Here is a 26578-nt window from a genome sequence, read left to right on the forward strand (position 1 = left end):
TTTCCAGGAAAACATAGCAGGTTTATTCAAAACAATCAGTTTAAAACAGCATTAAACAACCCAAACATGTTGATGTCAAAATTCCCAGTAATCTTAGAAAAATAATGATATTTTCACCCTTGTTTATAAGCAATCATTTCTTGATAAAGCATCAGCAATGTACATTTAGCATTTAACATGATTTCATACTTACGAGTCTGTCTCTTACAAGTATTTTTTAAGCACAGCCTTCCCATAGAAGAGATACAATCACAGTTATCATAAAGCCAGGTTATGCTGTAAAAAGCCCCATTACCTGACTATTTCCAAAGGGTGCCAAAAGTGCTGCAGGAGTCAATGTCTGTATCTGACATTTCTTGGAATGTTGCTGATGCAGAGTAACAGGCAGCAGTCCTGTGCTTTGTTCTTTGGAAGAGGTTTAAAAGTGAGCATATTTATACGAAGTACAGTCACAGATTGAGTTCTCACTCTAGATACAGTCCCCAAACTGGTCATATTTAAGAGTGAAGAATACTCAGTTTGTTAAAATTGGTCAAAATCAAGTCAAGCTTTCATTGCATCCTTTATTTATGAAAAATAAAAGTGTGCTATTTCTTTTTCAGTAGTAAAAGAAAAACTTATAAAAATTACATATTAAGTAGACTTCATGATTTTAATGGCACCGAGTTTAATCCAGCTCTTTTGGGCATTCATGTAGGTATGATAAATATGACTGGAAGCAAAATAGAGATATTAGATTGAATACCTTAACCCTGAGTGGACATCAAAGAAAGGAATATATATCTATAATAAATCTATTTCTAGAATCTTGTTTATGTCTGGGTTCAGGTTCTTAACTCACTATCTAAAGCAGCTAAAAGAATTTGATGATTTATAATACCCCATTTCAGTCTGTCACTGTTTTATGATTGAGCAGTAAGTATTCACTGAAACTTTGCTTTTGAGACCTCAGTTTCAGGTACCTGCTGATTCTGACCAAGAAAAGTTGTGGATTGTGCCCCCTTGCCCTGGACACAGTGCTCCAGTGGCAGCACCAGGTTAAAGACAAGGCAGGGGGCTGCTGACTGCTGACATGCAGCAACCTCACTGCCCATTCATTGTAAGGTGAAACAGAAGAGAACAGGTCTCTTACAGCTTCCTCAGCATCTCTCCTCCTGTATTCCTCCAAACAGAAAATCAAGTGTGCAAGAATGTTACAGTCAACAATACAGAGATCAGGGTGAGACTAGCTTCAATAAGACTTCCAGAAGAAAATTTTATTCGACCTTCAACTGCTGGGTAAACTCTCTTCATTCTCTGGAGGTAGCGGGAAACAACCTCAACATCAGGTTCACCTAAAGAAACAAACACAAAACTGTTCTCTGCATCTGCCAAGCTCTTAACCAAAATGTAAAAACTTGCCTACATTCCAGTTTTAGCTCAAGAATCAAATTGTTTTCTATGGTTTGCTATTCTGAATCAGCACACATCACCTGTGGTGTTTTGTAGCCAGAATTTGTGGTAGCAACTTGTATTTTACAAACAAACAGACAAATTATTTTTGTTTTGTCTGGCTTTTTTTTTGTTTGTTTCATTTTGAATTTGTTATAATGGTATTTTCCAGTTCAGGTAGATTGAGATAGTCTCCCACCTGTTTGGGGTATAGGGCTGTAGACCTGGCAAAGCTATTGCTTATACTTTTTCAAATTTACTTTTTTTAGGAGAAGTTTTTAGTCTTGGCACTGCTTGTGTGCACACAAGCACAAGGTATTACATGGGTTTTCTACAGTGGGAGACCCTTTTCAGTCACGGCTGCCAACCATGCAATGAGCCCCTTCTGATCCAAGCTCTTAACCGTCCATCTTAAGAATAATTACGGTTTTACCCTTCTGTTTTACTGAAAGACCTTACAGGTTGTTGCCTTTCCCTATTCCTAATGATCTTTCTCAGTCTCATGAGTAGGGCTGATGTTTTAAATCAAATTTTGCTGAACTTGATTTAAAACACCAGTTGTATCTGTGAGAATCCGCTTTAAATTTAAACACCTGTAGAAACAAAAAATACGTAACAAAGATCCAGAAGGAAAATTTTGAGGTAAAAGCATGCTTTCACCATGCACAAGCAGAACATAAAAAATTAAAGTTCTGCAAAAATGTAGATGGGCTCCAACAAGACATTTTTTTAAAAATACAGCACTACATCCCTTCTGTGTTTTCAGGAATAATGGATTTTAATCTCAATTTTTTTCAAGTTTCCCTTCATCTTAAAGGATGGACGATACCAATTGTACAAACACAGACATTCTAACACTTTGCATGCAGCTTTAGAGGACCTTAAGCCAGTGTTATAAAACGCCTCTCTCCCACCTCTGTGGTGTGATGTCTGCAGAGCTGCCTTCTGCTGCCTGCAGAGCTCCCGGGGCTCCCTGGTTTTGGCTGGGCCAAAATTCCCTTCAAGCCGGTTGGCATCTTTCCCCTCACCTTATGTTGTTCACCTGAGCTGCATTTTGTTTAACAGTGGAGGCGATGATTCTGTCTTTCTAAATACTTCTATACAGTGGAAATTTAAGGTCTGTAGAAATAGCACCTTTCTTTTTGATGCATTGTTCAGTAATGAGTATAAGTGCAAGGCAATGTAAGATGTACTCTGTGTGTTCTTTGCTGCTTTTCTGGTTTACCACAACCTCAGGACTGCTCTCTGAGCACTGCTGAATTGATAATGTTTCTCTTTGAAACTTTTGTGATTTTAACTGAAAAAAGAATAGAGTTGCTGCCTACAACCAAATGTAGCAAGCCAGAAGCTGTCAGGGTAGAAGCAAATTTAATCATTGAGTATAGGCAAAAAAGTCTGAGGTTTATACTGTCGAAAGATCTTTTAATTTTTGTGAGTTGTTTGCCTGCTACCCTGTTAGTGCCCATACTTACCCGGACTGTATCCCCCTTACCTTTACTGTATCCCAGATTTTTGTCTTTCAGCATGATGTAGCCATCTCCTCCAAATAACATATAGGATGGCAGAGTCACGTTGTATATTCCATCCATCTGGAGTGGGACATAGGCTGGGACTCTGCATGCTGTGCAAAGCACTTCTAAGCTAACAACTCTGCTTCCTGGGGCTCTGGAGAGATCATAGACCACATGGATGCCTACAAAAATACACATTGGAATGCCCCTTAGTGCAGGGCATGTTGAACACACAGGGTCAGAAGCAGCATTCTCCCTCATCTTCAGCTGGATCTTTGCATTGCTTTCTGTGACCGAGAGTTGTATCATTCTGAATTGCACCAGTTAATGCCCTGTGTCCTTTGCACACTTACTCAACTACTATGCAAGAACATTCCAGCGAAATAAGAATTGCTGGAGCACTGTCCCACCTCATTTACTTATCTGATGTCTGTTCTCATCACTACTCCACAAAAGGAAATTACTGGTCATGGGATTGGAGTACTGCAAGATAAAAATACCTTCTCTTATTTCTGTAGTCACATGCTTTCTCATTTGCCTGGCTGTTGGCTGAAATTACTTTTTTCAAAGCCAGACAGCTTAATTTGGTAGCTATTCTGGGTAATAGGCAGTGTCCTGAAAAAGGAAAGACAGACCAGGGCTGTACATTGCAATGTCTCCTCACTGTAGGAGAAGCAACATTTCTCATTGTGAGCCTGCCTTGATCAAGGCCAGGGGAGAGCCAGGCTCCCAGAGCAGCCCTGCCAAAATCCTGCAGATGAGGAAGCCACTAAGGGTCCTTCAAAGCACTGAGGCTCTTCCAATCCCGGCACTCTTCCTGCTCTGCATCTTCATCCTGAACCCTTTCCAGAGCTACTGGTTTTCTTCTTTTTCTGTGGAGAGGCAGCAAGCAGAGCTTGTTCCTGTTTTACCTCAGAGGTACCTAAGAACTGGTGAAAGTGTGAGACACTGTGTCTGTGGCGTGTGAGGGATCACATTGTCAGGGTGTATGAGATGAGAGGCTTGGAGGGAGGGAATGCATCAGCCCCTGTCCTAAAGTTCAGCTCTTCTGCTAACTAAACAATAAAATCTGCACTAAATCACAGAGAGACCAGGAATAAACATGACTGTAGCCTAATACACATCTGGATAAACATATAGATAGCTGCAATTAAAGATATGAGTAGATTTTTTATATTAACTGTTCATCCATAAAATGTTTAGAAATTCACTGGAGCAATTCCACAGCCCAGTTGGATGAACTCTAAAACTGTCATCAGTCATTAGAGAATTGCACAAAATGATTTTGATAAACTGAAATTCAGCACAGCTATGCAGTTTGGCGTTTCAGGTAGGCTGCCAGTTAGGAACTAAAAACTGGAGTTTGTTGTAGCTGTTTCTGTGCTACAGCTATACTAATTTCTATTTTCCCCAGGTTAATTGCAGTGTTAAACTGATGCCATTATGGGTTTGGGAAGCTCAGGAGCACTGTCTCTGCTGAAGGGAGCAGCGATGGGCTGTGTGCTGCTGTGGCTCAATTAAACACACATGGGATAAAAAGTGGCTGCTGGTTGGCATGTGGGAGGCACAGGGTGAGGATGTATGGCCAGCTTGACATTCCATTCTTAAAAAAAGCCTTTCCAGATGTAAAAAGGCCAACAGGAGGGATGGCTGTTTTGGAAAACTGAGAAGAGGAAAGAAGAAAATATACCTCCAACCTGCAGCAGCTCTCCACTTCCTTTTCCATATCTCCTCACACTGTGCTCAAAAGCTTCTTTCAGTGTGGAGCCTTTTAATGTCACCATATCAAAACGACCTCCAAATGGCAGAACAGACAGCAAATCTTCCACAGTAATGCTACCTGGGGGAAAGAGATTTTGTTCACTTCTTTGCTTGGGTTTTTTAGTTATTGTTGGTGTATATGTGTGTGTGTGTGTGCGTGTGTTTCTTTTTCCTGTTGTTTACAGAATTATTTTAGGATTGTTTAACATCAAGTTTTGGACAAGGAACATGGCAAATACAGTTTAAGAAAATGAGGGCTTGGAGGAGTGAGATTCACATATTTTTTGCAGGTTCCAAAAGAACCTATATCTTTTATTGTCCAGCAAGTATCAAGACCAATAAATCAGAGTTTGGTGTAACTGCATGTATTGCTATTAGAACAGAGCTACTAAAATACATGACAAAGCACCAATCTAAGATGAAACACAGCTATTCATACTACATCAGGCACTTTTTCCAGTCACGATTTATTCACATAGTCCTACAGAAAGATTTAGCTGAACTGAGAAAGCTGTTTGTTTTCACATTGCGTTTATGTGGTATCAGGAAAATAAAAACTAAAACCTTAGCATTCAGAAACCTCAGAATTTACTTACTCTACAGCAGACCACAGAAGGCTCACAGCGACCATACCAGATGACCCTGTACAGCAGGAGACCTTCCTTTGTTCCAAGGCAGCAGGGAGAGAGGGAAATTGTAAAAAGCATTGTGTACAAACAATGCTAGAGACTTCTGTCAATGTCAGCCTGAGTGCAGTTGTGCTCAAATGATGGACAACCATTTGAAAAAGTTTGAAATCACACCTAACACTGTGCAAACCCCATCAGAATAAGCCCATACCTATGGCTGTGTTCAGGCTGACATAACCTGATTCCTTCTGTCTGATGAAGTTGCCATTCAACTGGTAATTTTACCTACCATTAGTGCTCTGCTCATCAATGGGTGACCGTATCCCACCTCCGTTCAGGATGCACATCGAAACGTGGTTCCATGAATTCTTATCCGGACGCCTGACATTCTCATAAAGCTACCAAAGGAAAATGTTTAAACAGATTTTATCTTCACTTACTATAGCCTCTGGAAATTTACACCAAGTACAATCTGAGATTGAAAAAACACAGAAAGGTTTTGACTTTTTCTTATTATCTTCAGCCCTGTTGTAAAATACTTAGTTGCTAAAAAAACCCAAGTAACTATTTTGCTTTTTAAAATTCTTAGCATGAAAAATATTTGCCCTTCACTGTAATGAACTCTCAGGCTCTGCCCTAGTCTGTGTGTCTATGGCATGGTCAAGGCAGGCCAGCTGAACAAAGGAAAAGTGATTTTTTTATTTTAGTGACTGTGATAAAGACAAATGATTCAAGCATATTTGGGGAACTGAGAAGTGAAGAGGACCTTAAATACTGTTGTTCATTAAAATCTCTTAGGGAAAGCATAAATTAATCATTTTGTCAGAAACTAAGTTTTTTCAGCTTCTCTGTGGTTGGTTTTTAGTATTTGGAATGGTCTAGGGTAACTAGAAAGGTGTCGAACAGTGGAAGAACAGGAGTACTAGATGAGAAAGTCTACTCTGCACAGCAATGGGTCCCCAGCAGTTAAGTGGCGAGGCTCTGACAAAATGCAAGGACAGGATAATATTTGCTTGTGACATCCTTAATAGTAAAGAAAATGGAGACCAGAAATTTGCCCAGTTACATCAGGATGATAAGTCTCCAGTGTTAATCCTCAGAAATAACTGAGTAGAATGGGGAAAGGCTGAAATGACCTAGGATAATAGAAAGGATGGACTGCTTTCCATGCAGGAGTGACTATGGCCATAACTCTTCAGTTTTACAGAGAGAAGTACAGGAAGCACATGACAGAAGCCTATGAAATGAAGAAGGGCATGTGGAAGCTGGGTAGGAATTTGTGTCTTTTCTCATTTCAAGAATGATAAAAACCCTAAAAGATTCAGAGAGGGGTGACAAGGATGGCCAAAGACACACAAAACTTCTGAATGTAGAATGATAATGTAGACTTGGACTGTCTGACCTGGTAAAGAGATCATGGAAGGAAGTATTCTTGAAGGCTATAAAATCATGAGTGGTATGATGGTGGATAGGAAGCAAGTTCCAGAGCAAGGGCCTCTTGACCCCCGGCAGTTATGCAGGCAGTGGGCAGCAGCAAGCTAGGCACTGACAAGAGCAAGGTCTCTGCAGGATGTGCAGGTCCACAGTGGAACACCCTGCCACCAGCTGCTGGGAAGGCTGGAGGCAGGCAAAGGGCAGTGGAGCCACTCTGCAGGAGCTAATCCCCACTGTCTCCCTACCCTTTTCCCTCCCTCTCTCCCTGTTGTTGTTTCTTGCTCTCCTCACATGTTCCAGTTGAGCCAGTAAATGTCAAGAGACCTCTTCTGCCTTGGGAATGCCTGAGCTGCAAGCTGGTGGGGGACACAGCAGATCTGAGCACAGCAGATCTGAGCACAGCAGCTCCACAGGCTTGTCCAGGAGTATGCTCCTCCCCTATCATCCCCACTCTGTCATTCTTGGAGACAAAACTTTGGGATGAATGATCCTGTCATGTGTTCCAGGTGGGTCACTTCTCTGCTGCACCCCTTGTGAAGTGTTTGTGACCTCTGACTTGGAGCTGTGTAAATGCTTTGTGCCTTCAGCTTAGTCATCAAAGTCATGCCCTGAGGCCAGATCCATGCTTAGGTTTGTAACTCTTAATCAAAGGATTGCAACTTCCCAGCCCTGAGCTGAGGCAGCTTAAAAGAGGAGCTCACACAGTGCTGTTGCCAATTTCACAGTCTTTTCACCTCTGAGTCCCTTTAAAGTCCTTTGTAAAATGCCATCTAGGCCTGTCAACCTTTCTATTCTCAGATTTTGGGTTACTGCTTGAGATGCATCACTGAACTAAATGGATCTCTGTTTTGACCCAGCACAAACATTCAATCAGTCTTTTGCAATTCTCAATCTCTCCATTTCTCAGGACAACTCTAAATATTAAAGCTTGTGGAACAGGCAGATCTATTTTTTACCTTTATACCTCTGACCACATGTCAGCAGACAGGAAAGCAAGTACAGAACCGGCAAGGCAACATGAAGAGAAATCTATGTATTTGCTGATGACCGCAGGTGATTGTCTGGGGACATTGATTGAACTAAAATAGAATTTGATCCCCTAAGAAAAAATGTATTGCAAGAAAATCTACAGACTTCTGAAAGATTACAGGGTTACTTTCTTTAAGCTTGAAAAGTGCCAAAGCATTTGTTCACATTTTTGCAAATAAAGATATTAAAAATTCTAGCAGATGGAAAAAAAAAGAAAGATGCTCCAATTCTAGGAGAACTTTATGCAGAATTCCCAAACATTAGTCTGATTTGAAAATCAGCTCATGAACTAGAGAATTATTTTGAGGACTACAATAAGAGCAATACCATGGACTAGATAAATAGCTTTGGGGACATATCTAAGTCAAAAGTCATGATTATTAACTGTCCCTTAACTTTCCCTTTATGGGTAAGTTAGTTTTCTGGAAACAGTTACATTAGTGAATGTTTCCCCCTGAAACACTTAAATGAAATGATGTTGCTGCAGGGCAGTAAAACAGTCAAACTCAGGAAGTTTAAAAACTGGAAGCGACCTCTTGTAAAAAGACTTTTCTGGAGTTATGTGACTGTAAAGCTCAGTAGTGCCTGCCAGAACACAGCAGGGGCTGGTGGCTCCTTCTGGGCTGGGGTGTCCTGTGCCCAGCTGGGTTCATGGCCTTTCCCACCCCCTCCTTGCTTCAGCTGGCACCTTTTGGGCTCTTCAGGGGGACAATTCTTGTCAGCAGCTTGACAGAAAATTACTCAGATTTATTTTCTGTGCCAGTGCACTGAAGTGACAGCAAAGCCCAGTGAGTAATGAGAGGACAGAGGATGAGTGCTGTGAGCAGGGGCCAGTAGCAGGAGAGGGGCAGGGGAGCTGAGCTCTCCTCCTTGCTGGGCTCTTAGATCAGACTGCCACGTCCCTTGAAAGTGCAGCCTCAAAGCCATCTGTGAAAAAGCTGTTCTCTCTGTGAGGCTGTGCACAAAGAATAAACTGCTGCTTACTCTCTGCAGCAGCATTCCTTACAGCCTCGCTTCTGCCAGGTCTTTCTAGGGACACGCTGGATATTGCACAGTAGAAAAGCAGGCACAGAGCCCATGTGCTGATTGTTTGGATCTGGATAGCTCTGCAGTAACCCTTAGATGTAATTGGCACCTGTAGTGGTGAAAACACCTTACCACAGCATCACAAAGCAAATTGCCCATGTTACATTCTTGGAAACGGCATGCTTGGCTTGTACCATTCAGGTAAACACTAGTTTTTCCAATCTCTTCAGAATAATTCCCCAGGTTTTCTCTCCATTTTTCCACTTCTTCCTTAATGTGCTCATCTGTAAAGTAATATAAAAGTGTAAAATAAGCATCATACATGTCTTGTATTAATGATGTTTCAGTGAATACAAAGTTAGGAAAAGAAAAGATTCAAGATTCTAAAAGGTGGCACTTTCCCTAAAAACTTCTCAAGCAACATGGCAAGAATATTCACTTCAAAAAAAGCCTGTAAGGGGAGAAGGTAGGACAGGACAATCAAGGGAATAATCCAGTCCTTTGCCACAACAAGGTTACCTCCTCTGTACTTTTGCCCAGTCCTGTTCTAACCACTGACTGATGGGGTTTCTGGTACCTACCTTGACAGGTGACAGATTTTTAAAAATACATGTGAGATTGGTCTTTGATGCATTATTTTTTTTTCTGTTTGTAATTTCCTCCTTTTAATGTTGTGCTAACAGGAAAAATAGCTCAAATATCAATGTCAGGGAATAAACAATTTATAGAAATTAATTCTTTATGCACATCTGTCTCTTAGGTGAAAATTTAATTATTTCAGAAAGAAACCAAAGATACTTATATATGCAGACAGATGTTACAACTATTTTATATCAGCTACTAGTTTTTAATCAATTTGCTCACACCTGTCAGCAAGAACAACATCTATGAAATTATACCATCAGTGTATCTGAACTTTAAGTTTTACTGACTTCAGAGGGAGAAAGTAAAGTTTCACTACATCATCTCACTACATTATTAAGTCACTGAGAATAACACATTCAATATGTATTAACAAATAATTTTTAAACTATTTGTTTTACAAATACTCAGGTAGAACGTAGAAAGTCTGATAAAACCTCAGAACTTCATACAGCAAACACTGGAGAAGAAATAGGTTAGAAAATCAGGGTAATTGCAGAGCTGACAAAAAACCAGTTAACAAAGCACAGATGGAGTTGCAAACAAAAAGTGACAGAGAGATTCTCCTCCTCTCACTTCTTTAAATGTTTCAGAGTTAAAACTGCATACAAGAACTCATGGGTTTGTATGCAGTTTTGCATTGTATTTGCACTTTGGCAGAGCACTTGGCAGGGTAGTTCAAGTTTTTCCTGGAACATTTCCACTTTCCATATTGCTCTAAACTCTGCTCTGAAGAACCCAGCCTGTGCAAAACTGTAAATTAGTCCTCATAATCTTTTAAATCACAATTACAGGACTAGCTAAAACAGGTCCTACAAAGTGGTAAGGTATTGTATCACCTGAACTCTTACAAAAGGACATTCAGGGATTTTAAATAGATAAAAACACACTCTGAATGCATGCATATTCAACTGTTACTCAGGCTGAACCCTTCACAGAAGAGAATGGGCAAGCTCAGAAAGAAAGCTGAATTCTTATTCAGACATTGTGTTTAACATGACAAGACTTGAATTGTAGCAGAGTGCTGCAGGCAAACTCAAATGCCTAGTTCACATACCTTCAGGGAAGCTGCTGTCCAGCAGAATGGGGTTTCCAACTGCTTCAACTACATTTCCTTTCTTGTCAAATGTAACATTTAAGTAACCAAGATATTTTCCATAAGCGTAAGCTTGTACAACTGGCACCTTCCTGCCATCATCTGAGTGAACCATGAATGGATAGGGGCCAGCTGGCAGTTCAGTGGAGGGTGGGGTGCCTGCACAGAACAAGCATGAAAAGTGGCTCTTCAGCTCATGTGACCTTCAAGGAGTTACTACAGTGACATTTCAAATGTTTCTCAGCCTTAACAAACCCAGCTAGGATAGAAACAGCCATGGCTAACAAGCAGATATTTGATCGCTCAGTTATCTCATAAGAGACAATGTTGTTTTCAGGACATGAACTCAAATAACTACCACAGTGTTTTTTGAAGTTATGACAGCACACTCTGCCATGGCATCACATCACAACAGCAACAAAGCAACTTTTCATTCCAATTATTGCAATCTAAACCCCTCAGTAATGCAAACATACCATCCACTGGATCAAAAGTTTACTGCTGAGCCTTCACACTACATTATTCTGCATCAGGCAGAAAGTAAGAATCGGAGTAAAACATACATCAGACTTCTTGGTCTGAAAAAGTCTAATGCATTTTACTGCTAATAAGCAGACAGAATACCTATAAGCAGTTCTGTAAATTTGTACATAGAGCCAGCTGATTTTTTTTTCACTATACCAAACAGCCTCCAAAATTTCAGACAGCCTGTAAACCCTCTGCAAAACCAACCTTCATTAGCATTAAAGTTGTGTGGTCATGAATTTAAAACTCCTATCAACATGCAAAGAAAGATGACTAGAGATAGGACTTGGAAACAGATTAAGGGAAGGCACTGGCATGGCAGCAAAAAAGAGATAGCTCAATTGGCCACAGTATTTAGAAGCCACACAAGGAAGAAAGTGGCAAAGAAAACCGGACCTGCACAGCACAGCTCTTGCCTCAAGGGTACCAGGCTTCTCCGTGTCTCCTTGATATTATCTGAATGTTGACAATATTATCTGAGTAGTATCTCTCCCTGCTGTTATTCCTGTCATTATTTCTGCCCCACTGTCAGACCAAGGCTGGGTAGCTCCAAGAGCCATCACTCTGTGCTGTGTGACAGAGCTTCCTCAGAGCCTGCTCATTTCCTATCCGTGTGTTGGTGAGCTCTGGGCTGCTGGCAAGGCAGGGCGGGGGAGGCAGGTGCAGAGGAGGTGGATCCAGAGGAAAGCAGCCTCTTCACTTCCACTGCTCACAGAACAACTTGTTTTCTTCCATTTACATTTGTTTACTTAATAGCAAATCCTAGGATAAGCAGCATGATAAATATTCCTGCTAGAACTCCAATACAATTCATATTCCTCTCTAATCCCTCCTATTTCTCCAGGGAGAGGAGCTGCAACAAACTGAACCAAACTTACCACAGAACTAGATTTTCTACTTTCAGCCAGGCCAACAGAGCTGGTTCCTTGGAGTGCCACTTAACTATTTGTTTATTTAGGGAAGAATTTAAGAAATCCTGTAGCTAATGAGAACTCTCTAGTATTTATGCAAGCAAAAGTGGCTTTGGGGTTTTCTGAACTGAAAAAGGAATAAGTTTTGATTTCTTGTCCTTCTTTAGTCCTCAAATGAACAGATAAAGAAAGATATTTCTTTAATCTTAAGAAGATTATTCTTTCTAGGCATTATTATAGTTTATATCAGCTGTGTGTAGTTAAGTGCTTGTCCAGAGTCCTACTCATTTCTTGTTTTCTAACAAAATACTTTCTGATTCTGATGCTTCCTTTCAGGATTAATTAGCACTCTGACATCTTTCCCTTGTAAGATAGATGTGTTCCTTCTGAAATGCGAAGACTATTCAGTGCATCTTACCCCAGCAGCACTAGAATACATGCGCAGTCAAGGCATGAGACGCTGCTTCATTACAAATGCACAAATTCATACTGGGTGACTGAAGAACCTGTAACACTTTCCTATATTCTACCCTCTTTTAGCCAACACACTACATTTTCATAATATCAGTTCTGATGAAAACCAGAAATTTAACTGCTCTAACCCAAAACTGCCACTGCTGCTTGAATCAGTTCTACAAACCAAATGCACACCTGAACAAGCCAGGACAATATTTGCCTTATAACCTGTGGATAAACTGGAGATTGGCAAATATCTTAGAGACAGGTTGGACTAGTCCAAGATGAAACCCTTACATTAAGATTTCTCTGTGGAGACATTTCCATGGGCAGTATGTCTCTAAACCTCCATGACAGAACAGGCTGAGCAGCTCATACATCTCCACTTAGACTGAGCTGGAACATTCACCCAGATTCTGCTGACACTTATTGATTACACCTCTTGATTTAAATGAGAGCTTACAAGCTTAATATAAGCATGAGACATGCAGAAAGATGTTTCAAATCGGATGTTTTACTCTGCTGTGAAAGCACCTCCACAGATGTGGCTGTTTCTCTGGGAATGCTGACTGGTGGCTTTGACTCAGCAGGGCATGGTTCACAAATGCACTCAGGATGCTCCTGAATGGGTGAGCATGTGTTTGGGATAAAAATTATATGCTCAGACCACATTCTGTCAAAAATCGTGTTTAGACTAAATAGATACTTTTGGTGTATCTCCCCCAGACATTACTTTGTTTATGTTTAGACTAAATAGATACTTTTGGTGTATCTCCCCCAGACATTACTTTGTTTATTTTTCTCACCTTGCCAGTATTAATTATTAAGAGAGTTTTGTTTCATCAAAAGAGTAGAGCCCTTGGAAAAGGGACCAGAACTCATTCCTGGCTGAGATTTTTAATCTGAAGGCTGCAGAGTCTCCTGTGCTCTCTCTGGCACTGTGAATCTTGGACATCTTCAAAGGGAGGGGTGGAACAGCTTGACATAGTCTAGTCTGATCAGAGCAGGCTACTCTCTAGGATGACTAGAGCTGTGCTTGCAAACTCCTGCAGATCTAGACAAGATATGAGCTCAGATATATGAGCTCCTGCAGCACTTCACATCATGGTTCCAAATTGTGACATGTGGCACCTCTTTGGATCACACCCAAAAAGGTATTTTGACTACTGTGGCTACCATGATGAGGCACAAAATCTCTACAGGCATTGGCCAACACAGCACACTCTCTACAGACATAGTGCACAACGCAGTGCAAAAGAATATGGATTTCACTGTGTAAATCCACAAGGAATGCACACTTTGGATATGGAATCCATCCTTGTTTTTCCCATCTCAAAAATAATTCAGTAAAATTGCAGGCTGCACCCCAAGACAAGATCAAGGTCTCTGTGGCTTGTGCAGGTCAGTGTTGGAAGGCCCTGCTACATACAGGCTGCTGTGGAACTTGAAGGTAGTCAGGAGGAGATGGAGCCAGCAAATATCAAAATATAATTTCTATCTTGGGGAATCCCTGAGCTGCAAACTGGTGGGAAACATGGGCAGATCTGAGTAAAGTGTCTCCACAGGCTCATCCAGTGGAGATCCCTCAACCATCCCCCTTGGTCACTCTTAGACACATGGTATTGGGATGCTCCATCCTGTTTTTTGTTCCACTTTGGCTACTTCTCTGCTGCACCGCCATGCAAAGTGTTTGTGAGCTCTGACTTGTAGGTAGGTGTGCAAATGCTTTGTGCCTCCAGATTAGTCATCAAAGTTATTCTCTGAGGCCAAATTCAAGAGATATTCTGATCTGCTCAGTGTGTAACTGTGGCATGCAGTTGTTTCTTTTTAACAAGTGAGATAACAAAAGGTGAGAGTGCAGATAAGAAAAAAAAAAGGCATGAGAAACAGAGAGGAGATGGAAAGGGAGAGGAGAGGATGATAGTGCAAACCTTTTAAGTGGTCAAGCTCCTAGGGTAGGGTACATAATGCTATCTCTGATAACATAGGAAACTTCTCTAAAAATTACAGAAAATTTCCATTATAGTCTCAACTATTTACTAAAGCTTCTGTTAAATTTAAAGGATTTTTAAAATTCAATCAAACAGAACAACAAAACAGCCTCTCTTTGACTTGTGTCCTTACACTCTGGGGAAGGTAACAGCATTGGGGAGGCTGCTGATGGCAGGTGTTGCCTAAAGTAGCACAACTGCAGGAGAAAACTGATTAGCAATGTTTATCTCTAGAATGACATCTGCCTCTAGAGAAAAGAAGAATAAAGGAAAGAAGAATAAAGAAGAATAAAAGAGGTATTGAGAAAAACAGATGAAACTTGAGGAAAGTATTTTAATGTCAGACTAAATGAAGACCTATGAATATAGAATCAGATCACAGAGAAAATCAACACCAGTAGCAGTTTTGAAGTCTTCTGTGATTGATTTTTCTGGTTAAGACACATGCATGTTTAAAAGTAGACAACCAATTTACTCTTTTATAGATGTGAGCTTAAATTATAGTATGTTTAGCAGTAATTTACAGGTATTACTACCTTTCTTCCTCTTCCCCACTTTGCATAGGTCACCTTGAACATCCACAGCATTGTGGAAGCTCTCAGTGAGTTGTGGTACTTGGTGTGAACAGGCTGTTTTGAATTGGTTTCTTCCATGGAAATTATGGAGATGTACCAGCTATGAACCTGGCTGGGTGCAGCCAGCAGTAAACTACATTAGTGAAAGTTCTCCAAGTTTAAAAACAAACAGTTTCATCTTAGCTTCAGAAGCAACATTTTAGTAAGAAGTAAAATACCTGTGTAGAGAAATGTGTTTGTATGTCCTCCAATCACAACATCCACTCCTTTCACTTTTTGAGCAATATTTTTGTCCACAGTAAAACCAGAATGTCCTAGTGCAATTATTTTGTTCACTCCCATAGCAGTAAGTTTATTCACTTGCAGTTGCAATGCTTCAATTTCATCTTCAAAGGTTACATCATCCCCTTAAAAAAAGAAAATAAACAAAAAGAATTTACTTACAAAGTACCTTAATTGCTACTTTGAGATAAAGTAGCTGGCATCAGATATTAGTTTGTATAATTAAAAGGACTTTGAATGGCAGTGCCTTTCAAATATCCTTAGCTGGTTCAAGCTCTTGATCTGAGCTAATGTTTTTCAGCCTCTCAAGAGCACCTGTGTGCTTAGACTAATACAACATTTCTGCAACAAGCTGGATGTACTTGCCTAGATTAAAAAAAGTTATAACTTCATAAAAAAATTCAGTGGCATCAATGGTAAAAAAACTGAATGATTTTTATTATTTATACTAGGGAAAGGAAACTGAAATGTTTGCATATAAACACTTGTATTCTATTACAAAGGTTTTTTTCTTCCCCAACTGTATTTCTTGGAGACCATCTATCTTCTCCCAAGTTAAATCTCCCTTTTTACTGCACACTCATCTTGGTCTTTCCTTTATCCCCCCTTCCCAAGGCTTTAAACAGCAACTTCTTCAAAGTCCTCCATTAAACTCTGAATTGCCTTTTGATACAAATAATCTCACCTAATGTGAACCAGTCTGAGTAATGCCAGTACAGCACAGCACACATCTGAGCTACCATCCTGAAACAACAGCATAAGGAACGGAAAGTCTGGAAAGGGGAAACCTTTTCTGGACAAGGATGTTGGGAAACCAACAGTCTTTCTGCAAGTTTTCTGTGCCTGTTGAAATTACTCTAATGTTACAAACAGTTACATGAACTCTAGAAGAACAGGCGTTCTTATCCTGGGCACAGTGGTTTGGGTTGCACAAAAGGACTTCCTATGTAAGAGGATAATTTCCCTGACAAAGTTTTAAGAATAAAGCTTAAGGACAGGTTCAACTTTGACTTTCTGGTGAAGACAACCAAGTGAATTTTCTACCAATTCCTCCTCTACCTAATTCCTCTCCTTCCTGAAGAATTTTTTGATCAAATCATTTTGAAAAATGCCTTTAAAGTAAAAGGATTTACATTATTTCATAACAAAGGGAGGAGTGAAACGAATTCACAATCCACTGCAAAATGTTTCAGGAAATGAGGAGGAAGCTGCTACAATGGAAGAGATAAAAGAGAGTTACATAAATTGGTTCAGCACCACACCCATTCAATAGTTCTGTTAGTGCCCGAGGGAATCTTTGTATTGCACATTGCAGAGTGAATTGCGCAGCGCATCCCCACATTTTCTTCCTGTGGACCTCTTCTCAGAATTAAAGAGTCAGAAGTTAATTGAGGTTGGAAGAGACCTCCAGGAGCCATGTAGTCCAAAACCCATCAAAGCAGGAACTGAAAGCCAAATGAGGATGCTCAGGGTCTAGTCTGAGCTGGCTGAAATTCCAGTCTCTCTAGGCAACATGTTTAATGGCTTAACCATGCTTACCATGACAAATTTTTTCCTTAAATCCCCACCATAATTCCCTCTGTTACTTCTTGAGCCCATTGTTTCTTGTCCTTTCTCTTCCCCTCTGGGAAGTCTCTGTCCCTGTCTTCTCTAAAAAATCCCCTTATACCAGTGGAAGACTGCGTTTGGTTCCCTCTTAGCCTTCTTCTCCAGGCTGAAGGAAGCCACTGGCTTCAGCCCCTCTTTGCACATCCTTGCATTGAAAGCAGCTGGGCCTGATGCAGAGCAGCTGGCAGAAAGGGAAGTGCAAGAACTGATCCCTGAGCACAGGCTCCTCACGTACTCCTCCCTCCACCATGGACCAGTTGCACCCCACTGGTGTGGGGACCAGTTCTGCAAAGAGAGCTGAGCTCTTGAAACAGAGAGCAGGAACAAGCCACTGACAAGCTATGCCAGCATGCAGGTGCCTTTGGGCTAACTTCTCCCATGGCCAGTAGCCAGGCAGTCCATGACAAAAAACTGTCCCCATCAGCACCAGCTCTGTTATGCCTCTACGCCATTGCAGCATACAAATGAGCCTTCTGCATTGAAGACATGTTATTATTAGTCTTCAACCCACAGAATCATAGAATCCTTTAGGCTGGAAAATGCCTCTAAGATCATAGAGTCCAACCATTAATCCAGCACTGCCAAATCCACCGCTAAACCGTGTTCCTAAGTGCCACATCTACACCTCCAGGGATGGTGACTCCAGCACTTCCCTGGGCAGTCTGTTCCAGTGCTTGACAACCCTTTCCAAGAAGAATTTTTTCCAAAAATCCAACGTAAACCTCCCCTGGAAAAGCTTTGAGGGCATTTCCTCTGTCACTCGTTACTTAGAGAAGGACACTGTTCCCCACCTTGCTACACCCTTCTTCCAGACAGTTGTAGAGAAAAGGTATCAAAACAAACTGACCCAGTCTCATCATGAGGGAAAGAACAAGGCCCATCCCACGCAGGTAAGCCCATCCCTCTCCCAGGACTGTCATGTCAGGACAGAGAGACACCAGAGCTCGGGTGGGTCATCCCACTGCCAATCCACCCACCCACTGATGTCCCATTGTCTGCCTTGCCCTCAGAAAGGGAATTCTGCCTGGGGCTGCAGGGGCTTCTTTCACCCCTTCTCCATGGCCTAGCCATGGCATTGCACACAGCTCTGCATCCTGGTCATCGGAGTATTTGATGCAGTTGAGATGAAATGGGCTAGCAGGTTTGAAAGTTTTACAGTGGGGAACTGTAAGAGCAATTACACAGTGTTCAATTCTCTAAGAAACCAGGCAAAAAGCAGCATTCTGCTTAGCACTCATCTGGGCATTTTTCAAAACAATCTGAATCAAAATTACTAACTTATTGCTCATGTCAATATTCCACTTCTCTTTCAAAGTTTTAAGCTGATTTGGCATCCTCTTCTCTTTTTAGGTGAGGTAGAGTTTCAGAAAAAACAGCCAAACTGTTACAACTGAACAAGGGAGAAGAACCGTCTGCCTGTTAAAAATATTATGCAAGATAGCCAAAATAAAGTGGAAGTGGAATAAATGCAATTTAAAATTCCACTTTTGAAAACTCTGCCAAGTTGATAGTTTAAGTAAATATTTTGCTGCCTGTAAGGTTACTACAGAGTAAGTAGGTTTGTATTTACACATTATAAAAAAATACAGTGGACCAAACAACATTACAGAACTAAAGCAAGTGGGCTGGAACCATCAAATACTAGAAAGTAAATACACAGGTAACTGTGTCTGTGTGACAAGTTATGAGCTACTCTTTCAGGACATGGGAAAACCTGCTGGGCACTCAGCTGAGATAGCTGTACATAGCAAAACAGAGAACTCCAGAAAAACTGCCAATTGGCTGTAATCTATAAATGTGTTTCCTATCCCTATGGTTTCCAAACAGTGGCATTAACAGTACCTTCAGCAGAGATTAGTTGGTCCCTCCCAGTGCAAACACTGAGATTTAAGGACTTTATATTCTGTTCAAGTCTTTTGATAACCTTTTTTTTAAGCAGACTATGAAAAGTACAAGTTATAATTTCATAGCTGGGTGGAAGTTATGGAGATTTAACAATAGAAGAAAACACACTCACAAAATACTTCCACAGAAGGCAGTAATGTAAGAATTCACATTTCAGCATTCTCAAGCTTCCTGTTTGCCTTGAGAATGTCCTAAGAGTGTAAGCATGCCAAAGCACACAGAGGCAGAGAAAACGGAATCATCTGGAAGAAATGTGTAGAGATAAGCAAGGTGCTGAATTTAAAATTAGCAAGGTCCCTTATCAGTTGAATATAAGGAATTAGATTGATAATTATTTAGCCACCGACCCATGTCTGCCATGATTTTACCAGTCTGAAGGATTGCTAGGTCATGGCAAGATACAGACACTGAGGTGTATTAACATGTCCTGAATTCACATTTTCAAAGCTTCTAAATGTTCCTCCACACACCAAAAAGGCAAAGCAGAAAACTAGAAAAACTCTGATCACTATAAATGTTGTTGTTAAAACTTCCTCTGCCTTTTGCTCAGTTACACTGTGGGATATACTTCCTTAGGGATGCTTCAGCTCCATCTATGGAGTTAATAGGACTTCCCTTTTACCACTGCTTTTTTATCTAGCTGTGGTCTCTTCCAGTATCTCAGCATACTGAGGCATTCGTTATGATGCCTGAATGTTATTGGAAATTTATACAAATGCTTCATAGAATCATTCCAGCACTATCTGGATTTTCACCTAGTGTATTTATTTGCAAGATGGTTACTTTGATGATCTCACTGCCCTAACACAGGTGTTTGGAAGAAGAGCAGCAGCAGATTTTATTATTCCCTAACAGAGGACAATATTGGCTGTCATTATTCAAACCTAGCATGACATCTGATGACATCCACCCTGATGCCCTCAGGCACAGGTAAAATACTATTGCCTTCACAAAAAACAGATTAGTTTTCTGTTTTTGTTGGGGGACAAAAAGACAGGAACCCAAAACCACGTCACTAAAAAATAGAAGTGAGATCAGTAAGTCTATTCAGACCTCAGATGTCCATTTCTCGACAGGTTAAACATACAGCATTGGAATTAAAAATCACAGAAGGAAGAGTTTTATATTCTAATACTTCCTCAAAGTATTAGAATATATTAGAATATAATATTCCTTTTTTTTCAGGAAAACAATGCACTATTTCTGTATTACTAAGCAATAGAAAGAGAAATAATAATATGAAATAATAATATGAAGTCCCTTTTCAATGTGAAAGTGTTACAAAGCAGTGCTAAGAGTATCCCTAACTGCAAAACCCAGGGAAGAAACTCTGTTTTTGTTACATGTAGGCTGAACTCTGAGCGGGCAGTGACTCATATCTCCTACAGCTGATTTAAATGTGTTTCTCATTCCAGTAGACCATTTTATTTTAGCAAAAAACCCAAACCCAAACAAAACCCTCATCAAACCAAACCCCCTGAAAAGCTGGAAAAAATAGTCAGAAATTGAGAAGTCTTCTTCCTCATCAATTCTAATTTTACTCATGAATGAAGCAATTGTGGTAAAAGCTGGATGGGTGTTCCTTCTGTAGTCAAATTTCTGCAAATATTTTGAGAGGCTAAAAACATCTTGGGCAAATTTTGCTTCAAAAACAAGTAGGAACTTCTTGTTTTTAGGCATGGAGGCATCCAAGAACAAAATTTCAACACACAGAGAAATGTCACACTTCATGCTAGAGACTAGTTGTATTCATGTTTTAACTTTTGTTCAAATGGATAAATAACTGTAAAATATCATGGAATATAACTTTAAAAACCCAAGCAAGAATAAAAATCCCAACAACCCCTGAGCTCTTCTGCAATCTCAATGACTTTCTGATATTCACAGATACGGTCCAGGTCTGTATAAAAGAGGGTTTTAATGCTAGCAAGTCTTTTTAAGGTTAAAAATCAGGCAAAGTTGAGTAATACAAGTAGATACTGATAAAGCAACAGACTTCCTTCCTACTTTTCTGCTGCAAACATTCATCTTTGGATTTAAAAAAAGTAGGCAAATAGCAAAATAGTAACAAAGGACAAAAACTTACATACTAAAGAAAACATACCTGGCTGGGAAAGAAAAGAAGTTTCCTTTGTAGTGTAGCCAACAATTCCAACTGACTCTGAGTCAAAATGAACTATTTTATAAGGATGAACATATTTCATCATTTCATTTCCTAATGGAGTTTTCCCTTTAATATTTGCACTCAGGACTGTAAAATTTGCATTTTTAAGAAGAGGATCCAATAATCCACTCACACCTTCATCAAACTCATGGTTACCCAAAGCCTGCGAAAAGCAAGAAGAAAATATGAGACCCTACCTCAAATATTTGGTGTAAATTGTCTCATAATTATTTACATGGTATGTTTGAGAAAACAAAGTCTATGTTCTATGAAAGAAAACCCAAACTTTTCTAAAACAATACATTCCTGTTTCTCATGAACACAGAAGTGGTTGGGTTATTTTTCCTTTTAGATGTAGGTTTTTGTTTTTCAGACTCTCTTACATGGATTCAGATATGAAATACAGATCATGTGATACAGATACACGATACAGATTTCAAAATCCAAAACCTATCTGTTTGTGACAGTGTATCAGATCAAAACCCATTCATTTTACATCCTGTAGCTCTAAAAAAAAGGATTAACAATAACCACAAAGGAAAACATATATTTTGCGTATGGAAAATACGTTGTTTAAATACTGAAGAAAACAAATATTGTCATTGATATTTAGCCCGGTCTTTAAATAAAATTGCATTTTAGGAGCTTTGTTCTTAGACTACAGTTTTTAAAACATACTTACGTTGCACTTAGTAAAGGTTTTTCTGTGCTTTACCATGCAACAAGAAAATATCATTTCCTATCCTCCATCAATATCATTACTAGCCTGTGGAAGATGCAATGTTTATCAGTCAGGGAGAGTCCCCAGAGCCAACTCACAGTGGATGTGTGTGCACACAGGTGGTGGGCACTTAACATGTGAAATGTTGAGACTGCCACACAAAACGAGCAGTCTTGTTTATTTATTAGCAAGGCAATACCACCCAGATGAGAATGTTTGGTTTTGAAAGGGACTTACCTCGAGGAAAATTTCCCCTATCTGCCCCTTTTTCGTACTCAGCCTCATTTGCCACATGCCCATGCCTGCAAGTTTGGTGATAAGCCAGCAAAACCTCCATAGATGGCATTTTGCAGAAGCACAATACATGCAAGGACTTTGTAGCATATTTAGGTGTTAGGCAAGGAAAAGATGTAGCCACAGAAACACTATAATTGTGTAACCTGGTAAATAATAAATCTATATGAGGTTTCAGGTTGCAGCTGGAGCAAAGCACATAAGAGGTACCAAAGCCAACGGGCCAACTCTTCCAGGCAAAAGTGTTCCAAAATTTCATTCTGAAATTAAGTGGGTAAAGCTGCATTCATCATCTCAGAAGGCTTATGTACCATTCTGTTCTACTTAAACAGCCCACACACCCAGCTGTGCTTGCCCCAGTTTTATTCTGGAATTGGCTGTATGAACCCTGATCACATTCCAAACCAAGGAGCACCTTAAGCCACCACAGGTCTGGGAGCTCAGTATTTCAGTCAATTGGTTGGTAGTGTTTTTCTTTTGGAATAGACAAAGATTCCTGGCTCCTTTTATCCTCACAGGCAGTTAGTCAACGGCTCGGTGGAAATTTCAAGATATCAGCAGTAACGTGCATTGGAAATCAGCTGTCCCTGCTGACACTGGTGAGAACACTGCTCACACCCCTAGGAAGGAGCCAAATTGTTTGTGTGCTGCTGCAGCACTTTTCCAAAAGAACCATGAACTATCTTTAAAAAAATCCTGACTTGGGAAAACACAGTGCACTCCAACTATGTTCCATTTCTAACTGTATTCTAATTGCAATCTAATTTGCCGTAAAAAAAATACTAATAAAGAGAGGAAAAAAATTAATCTTCGTGCTGTCTGCATGTTCTGAAAAGATATCTATGGACTGGTAGAGTGTATTGGAATGGCTAGTGCACATCCCTTTGTTCCTCATAAATATGCAATTAAACCCCAACAAAAAAAAAAGGTTGCAAATGAATTAAGAAGTTGAATGGGCTATAACTGCCACCAGCTTGCTGAGGAAAAAATCCCAAAATCCTAACTGAACCAACCAGTTAAGAAAGATTGTTTCTCTTGGCTTCGTTGTCTTGCATTTGGATTATTTCATGTCCATTAGGAGACTAGCTTTAATCAAAACTTTTCCCGTGGTGCGGGTGGTAACTAAGTTGTTAATGAGAAATCACTGGTGGCTAAAAATACAGTTTTACTTTTGATGCTACTCCTTCTCTGAGGAGGAAGATGTGGACAATTTTGGGTTGCTATACTCTACCTAACTACCCTTACACTCAGAGCTCCTGGGACTCTGCACCTGTGCAATATCCCTTAACCAAATCTGAATCTTTTGGCCAGCATAAGTGCAAGTCACAAGGGGGAATAAACAGAAATATTCAGGCACACAACATGTGATTAATATAATCCTGTTTTTCACAAGTAGCAAGTCTAAAAATATTTCAAAAAACAGGATACAAATTAACAGAAAGATGAAACTTAAAAGTAAAGCTAGAAGACTTGTATCACCTTTCCAATTACTGCATTTGAGGAATTTATATTGGATTTTAGTCTTAATTACACCAGAAAAAAAGGCTGGTGTCATGAAATTTTTTTGGGAGGAAATGAAACAGGAGAAAACAGTTTGGAGGTGATAACAGGTATAAATCAGAAAAAGGTAAACTTAAAAAAGGAAATTTCTCCTATTTGTGGAGAAAAGCTCTAATGCTTCTAGGCTGTCCCAAATCCTCCTATGGCTCCTGCCCGCATCCTGTAACAACTTTAATGACTCATGCTCCCTCCTTCACCCTGTTTGTAATCCTACTCCTGTAGGCCATTTCTAAACGTTCAGTAATCCCCACCCCTACTGTCAGGGATGTGGCTCCCCAAATTCTGCTTAAAGAAACACTATCTCACCCTTCTCAGTGCGGCTCTTGCCCTGCTCCCTGTGCCCCCACCCAGCCACCATCCCCACTGCACGGCCCCCCACGGTCCCCAGACAGAATAGAAACACATGCTGCAGCACTGCCCGACACTGGGCATCTATCCCTCAGGGTTTTTGGCAGCAGAGAAAGACTGAGAAGCTACAGAACGTTTAACAGCTATCCTGTCACCTTCTATTCAAATTGTAATAAGCAGCACCTCCACAGAGGACAAGTGGTTGGCTACTTCGCCTAAGGCATTCACATCTGGCACAAGCCTCTGGATATCTGGTATGGGGTGGGTTTATTTTTTAAAGCTTATTCTCATGAAAAAACTCATGGTATCTCCAAACCAGATTGTTCCTACATAACTTTTCTAAAACTGAACAGTTCTTCAACACTGCCTGAAAAAAATTCTTCTTGTGATATAATCAGGAACTGTACAGGCTCGCAGGCTGCCCATGAACCAGTTATACCAGCAAGCACAAGACTGAAAAATGACAGACAGCAGAAAGCTTTATGAAGAAAGTAGGAAAAACCACCTCAAGCTATTTCTTGCACTGCAGAACCCCAAGGTGCTCTCCAGCTCTCAGTGAGGATGAGTCCTGAATGTACACACTCTCCATCACCATTGGGAGGAAAGACCCTGTTAATGTTTCACAATTTAAAAAACGTTCACTAGGGTACATGAACAGGGAGCAGTACCCCTCACAGACCTGTCTGTCTGGTGCTTAGCCTAAGAAAGTGCACTGGGGCATGACTTTCCCTTCAACAGCTGTCCTGAAGCAGAGGGAATACACAGATGAAGCCATTTTCACCTGGAAAGGACAGCACCGTCCTTTCCAGACAAAGCAAAAAAGATGAAGACAGAGAATGTGATATGCCCAGAAGATTTTCCCCTCAAGCTGACAGATGGGATGAAATAAAGTTCCAGTCACTCTCACAACAGCAGTCATGCTCAAACATGACTTTAATCTCTCTCCTTTCCAGGATTGTACACAAGCAAAATAAGCCACTGCCCTGCGACAAAAGATTTAAGGACATGGAGTGACATCCCCCAACCTCAGCCACAAATTCTGCCTTCCTCTCAGCACTTGCATGACCAAAAGAGGCAGAGTAAAGGTGCGCGGTTGGCACAGCCTCCGAGACCTTTCTCACTAGGCGCTGTTGTAGGCTCTGGGCTGCTTGTACACAGCTCCTTATATACCCTGTCATGACCACAGCTCTGAGGCCACTGGACACAACCGGGGTGGGACCGATGAAAATTAAAAACCTCCCCCCTTTGAAATAGCACTGCCAACCTGTGCCACCTGTGCCCTCCTGCAGGACCGAAGCAGGAGAGGCTGCGGGCCTCAGGCAGAGTTAACTCCCTTGTCTCAGACCAGACCCTTCGCCTGGCTTTTGCTGGGTCATTTCCATGGCTTGCCACCCCCTCTCCAACAGAGCCCATCCAGCCCCTTGCCCGCATCTGCGAAGGAGAGTTCCATTGCATCACTCTGGGTAGCCTTGCCAGCATCTCCCGGTCTCTGGATGCCCGCGGGGCTGCCAGCTCACGGCTTAATTCGGCCGGGAACCCATTACCCATTACCAAATCACTTCCCTTGTCCTCGCCTGCCTCCCACCTGCCTTTGGTCACGATTTTAGCATTACCTACAGCCTTTTCTGATGCAACTTTAAGCACCGGAGGAGGCGGCAATGCAAAAAACCGGCATCGGGCGAGGAAAGGCAGGAATAGACCCAGCACCCAAGGGGAGAGAGGGAGGGGAAGACCCCACCGCGCCTCTCGCCGTCTCCCGGCCCGCTTTACCATGGCATCGTAGCGCAGGAGGTTCATGAAGTGGACCGCCTCCCGGCCCTTGAAGCGGGAGAACCACACGGTGCCCTGGTACTGGTCCCCGGCGTCCAGCAGCAGCACGTTGCGGTGCGCGGCCCGCTCCGCCGCCACCCGCGCCGCTCTCCGCGCCACGCCGCCGAAGCATCCCGGGGCTCCGGCCGCGCAGCGCCGCGGGCCCGCGCCCTGCGCCTCCACCCGCCCGTGCACGTCGTTGGTGTGCAGCAGGGTCAGCCGCAGCTCCGCCGCCGCCGCCGTGCTCAGGCACAGGCACAGCCAGAGACACAGCCCCGCCATCCCGCGGGGGCTCTGCCGCTCCGCGCACGGGCTGGCTGCGGCCGGGAGCAGGGCTGGGCAGCGGCGCGGCTCTGGGGCGGGGAGCGGGCGAGCCTCCCGAGACACCGCGCAGGCTGCGCGCCGCCCCGGGCAGCCTCCGGCGCGACCGCCCCGCCGCCAGGCACGGGCGGCCCGCCCGCCGCAGGTGCGCCGCGTCCGCCGGGCGTGTGCGAGCAGCGCTCGGCGCGGCCGCCCGCGCTGCCCGCTGTGCCCCTCGCTGCTCTCTCGCTGTCCGCCCGTCCTCGGGGCTCTCCGAGCTCCAGGCGATGTCCTGCGCCCGCGCACGTCCCAGTCCCCGCTGTCCCACCGATGTCCTTGACCCGAAGATAGCTGCTGTCGGGTTGGAGAAGGGCTTTCAGCCGGCTGCTGGAGGTCAAACGGGATGAAAATCCAGCCAGCAGGGAAAGGACAAACTCCAGTGCTCACAGGAAGCCTTGGTGAATGTTTAGTACGCTGAAAGGAGTTTCCAAGCCTTCACATGGAAATGTTTGCCTCTCTCCTCCTCTTTCTCCAATGCTGCTGAAAATAAAGACTGCTATTTCAGCCATA

The 26578-nt window shown here is 41.9% G+C and overlaps 1 protein-coding gene across 1 annotated transcript; it reads right to left on the reverse strand.

Annotated features, from left to right (window-relative positions):
• NT5E (5'-nucleotidase ecto) lies at positions 1 to 25990 on the reverse strand. Its single transcript, XM_066547367.1, has 9 exons — positions 25670 to 25990; positions 20917 to 21139; positions 15236 to 15424; positions 10521 to 10718; positions 8954 to 9105; positions 5618 to 5730; positions 4633 to 4778; positions 2924 to 3124; positions 1 to 1334 (listed from the first exon to the last, which is right to left on the reverse strand). The coding sequence occupies exons 1-9, from the start codon at positions 25988 to 25990 to the stop codon at positions 1177 to 1179; spliced, it is 1701 nt and encodes a 566-aa protein (XP_066403464.1). The 3' UTR covers positions 1 to 1176.
• Between the last annotated feature and the right edge of the window lie 588 nt (positions 25991 to 26578).

The sequence above is a fragment of the Molothrus aeneus genome, chromosome 3 (assembly GCF_037042795.1).
Source record: "Molothrus aeneus isolate 106 chromosome 3, BPBGC_Maene_1.0, whole genome shotgun sequence".
In the NCBI taxonomy this organism is placed as follows: Eukaryota; Metazoa; Chordata; class Aves; order Passeriformes; family Icteridae; genus Molothrus; species Molothrus aeneus.

Coding starts and splice junctions, on each gene's coding strand:
- NT5E (XM_066547367.1), bottom strand. CDS start 25,990: ATGGCGGGGCTGTGTCTCTGGCTGTGCCTGTGCCTGAGCACGGCGGCG. Junction 15,425..20,916: donor TTCTTTTCTTTCCCAGCCAG/GTATGTTTTCTT, acceptor TCTTTTTTTAAG/GGGATGATGTAACCTTTGAA. Junction 5,731..8,953: donor ATTTGCTTTGTGATGCTGTG/GTAAGGTGTTTT, acceptor TTCCTTTGGTAG/CTTTATGAGAATGTCAGGCG.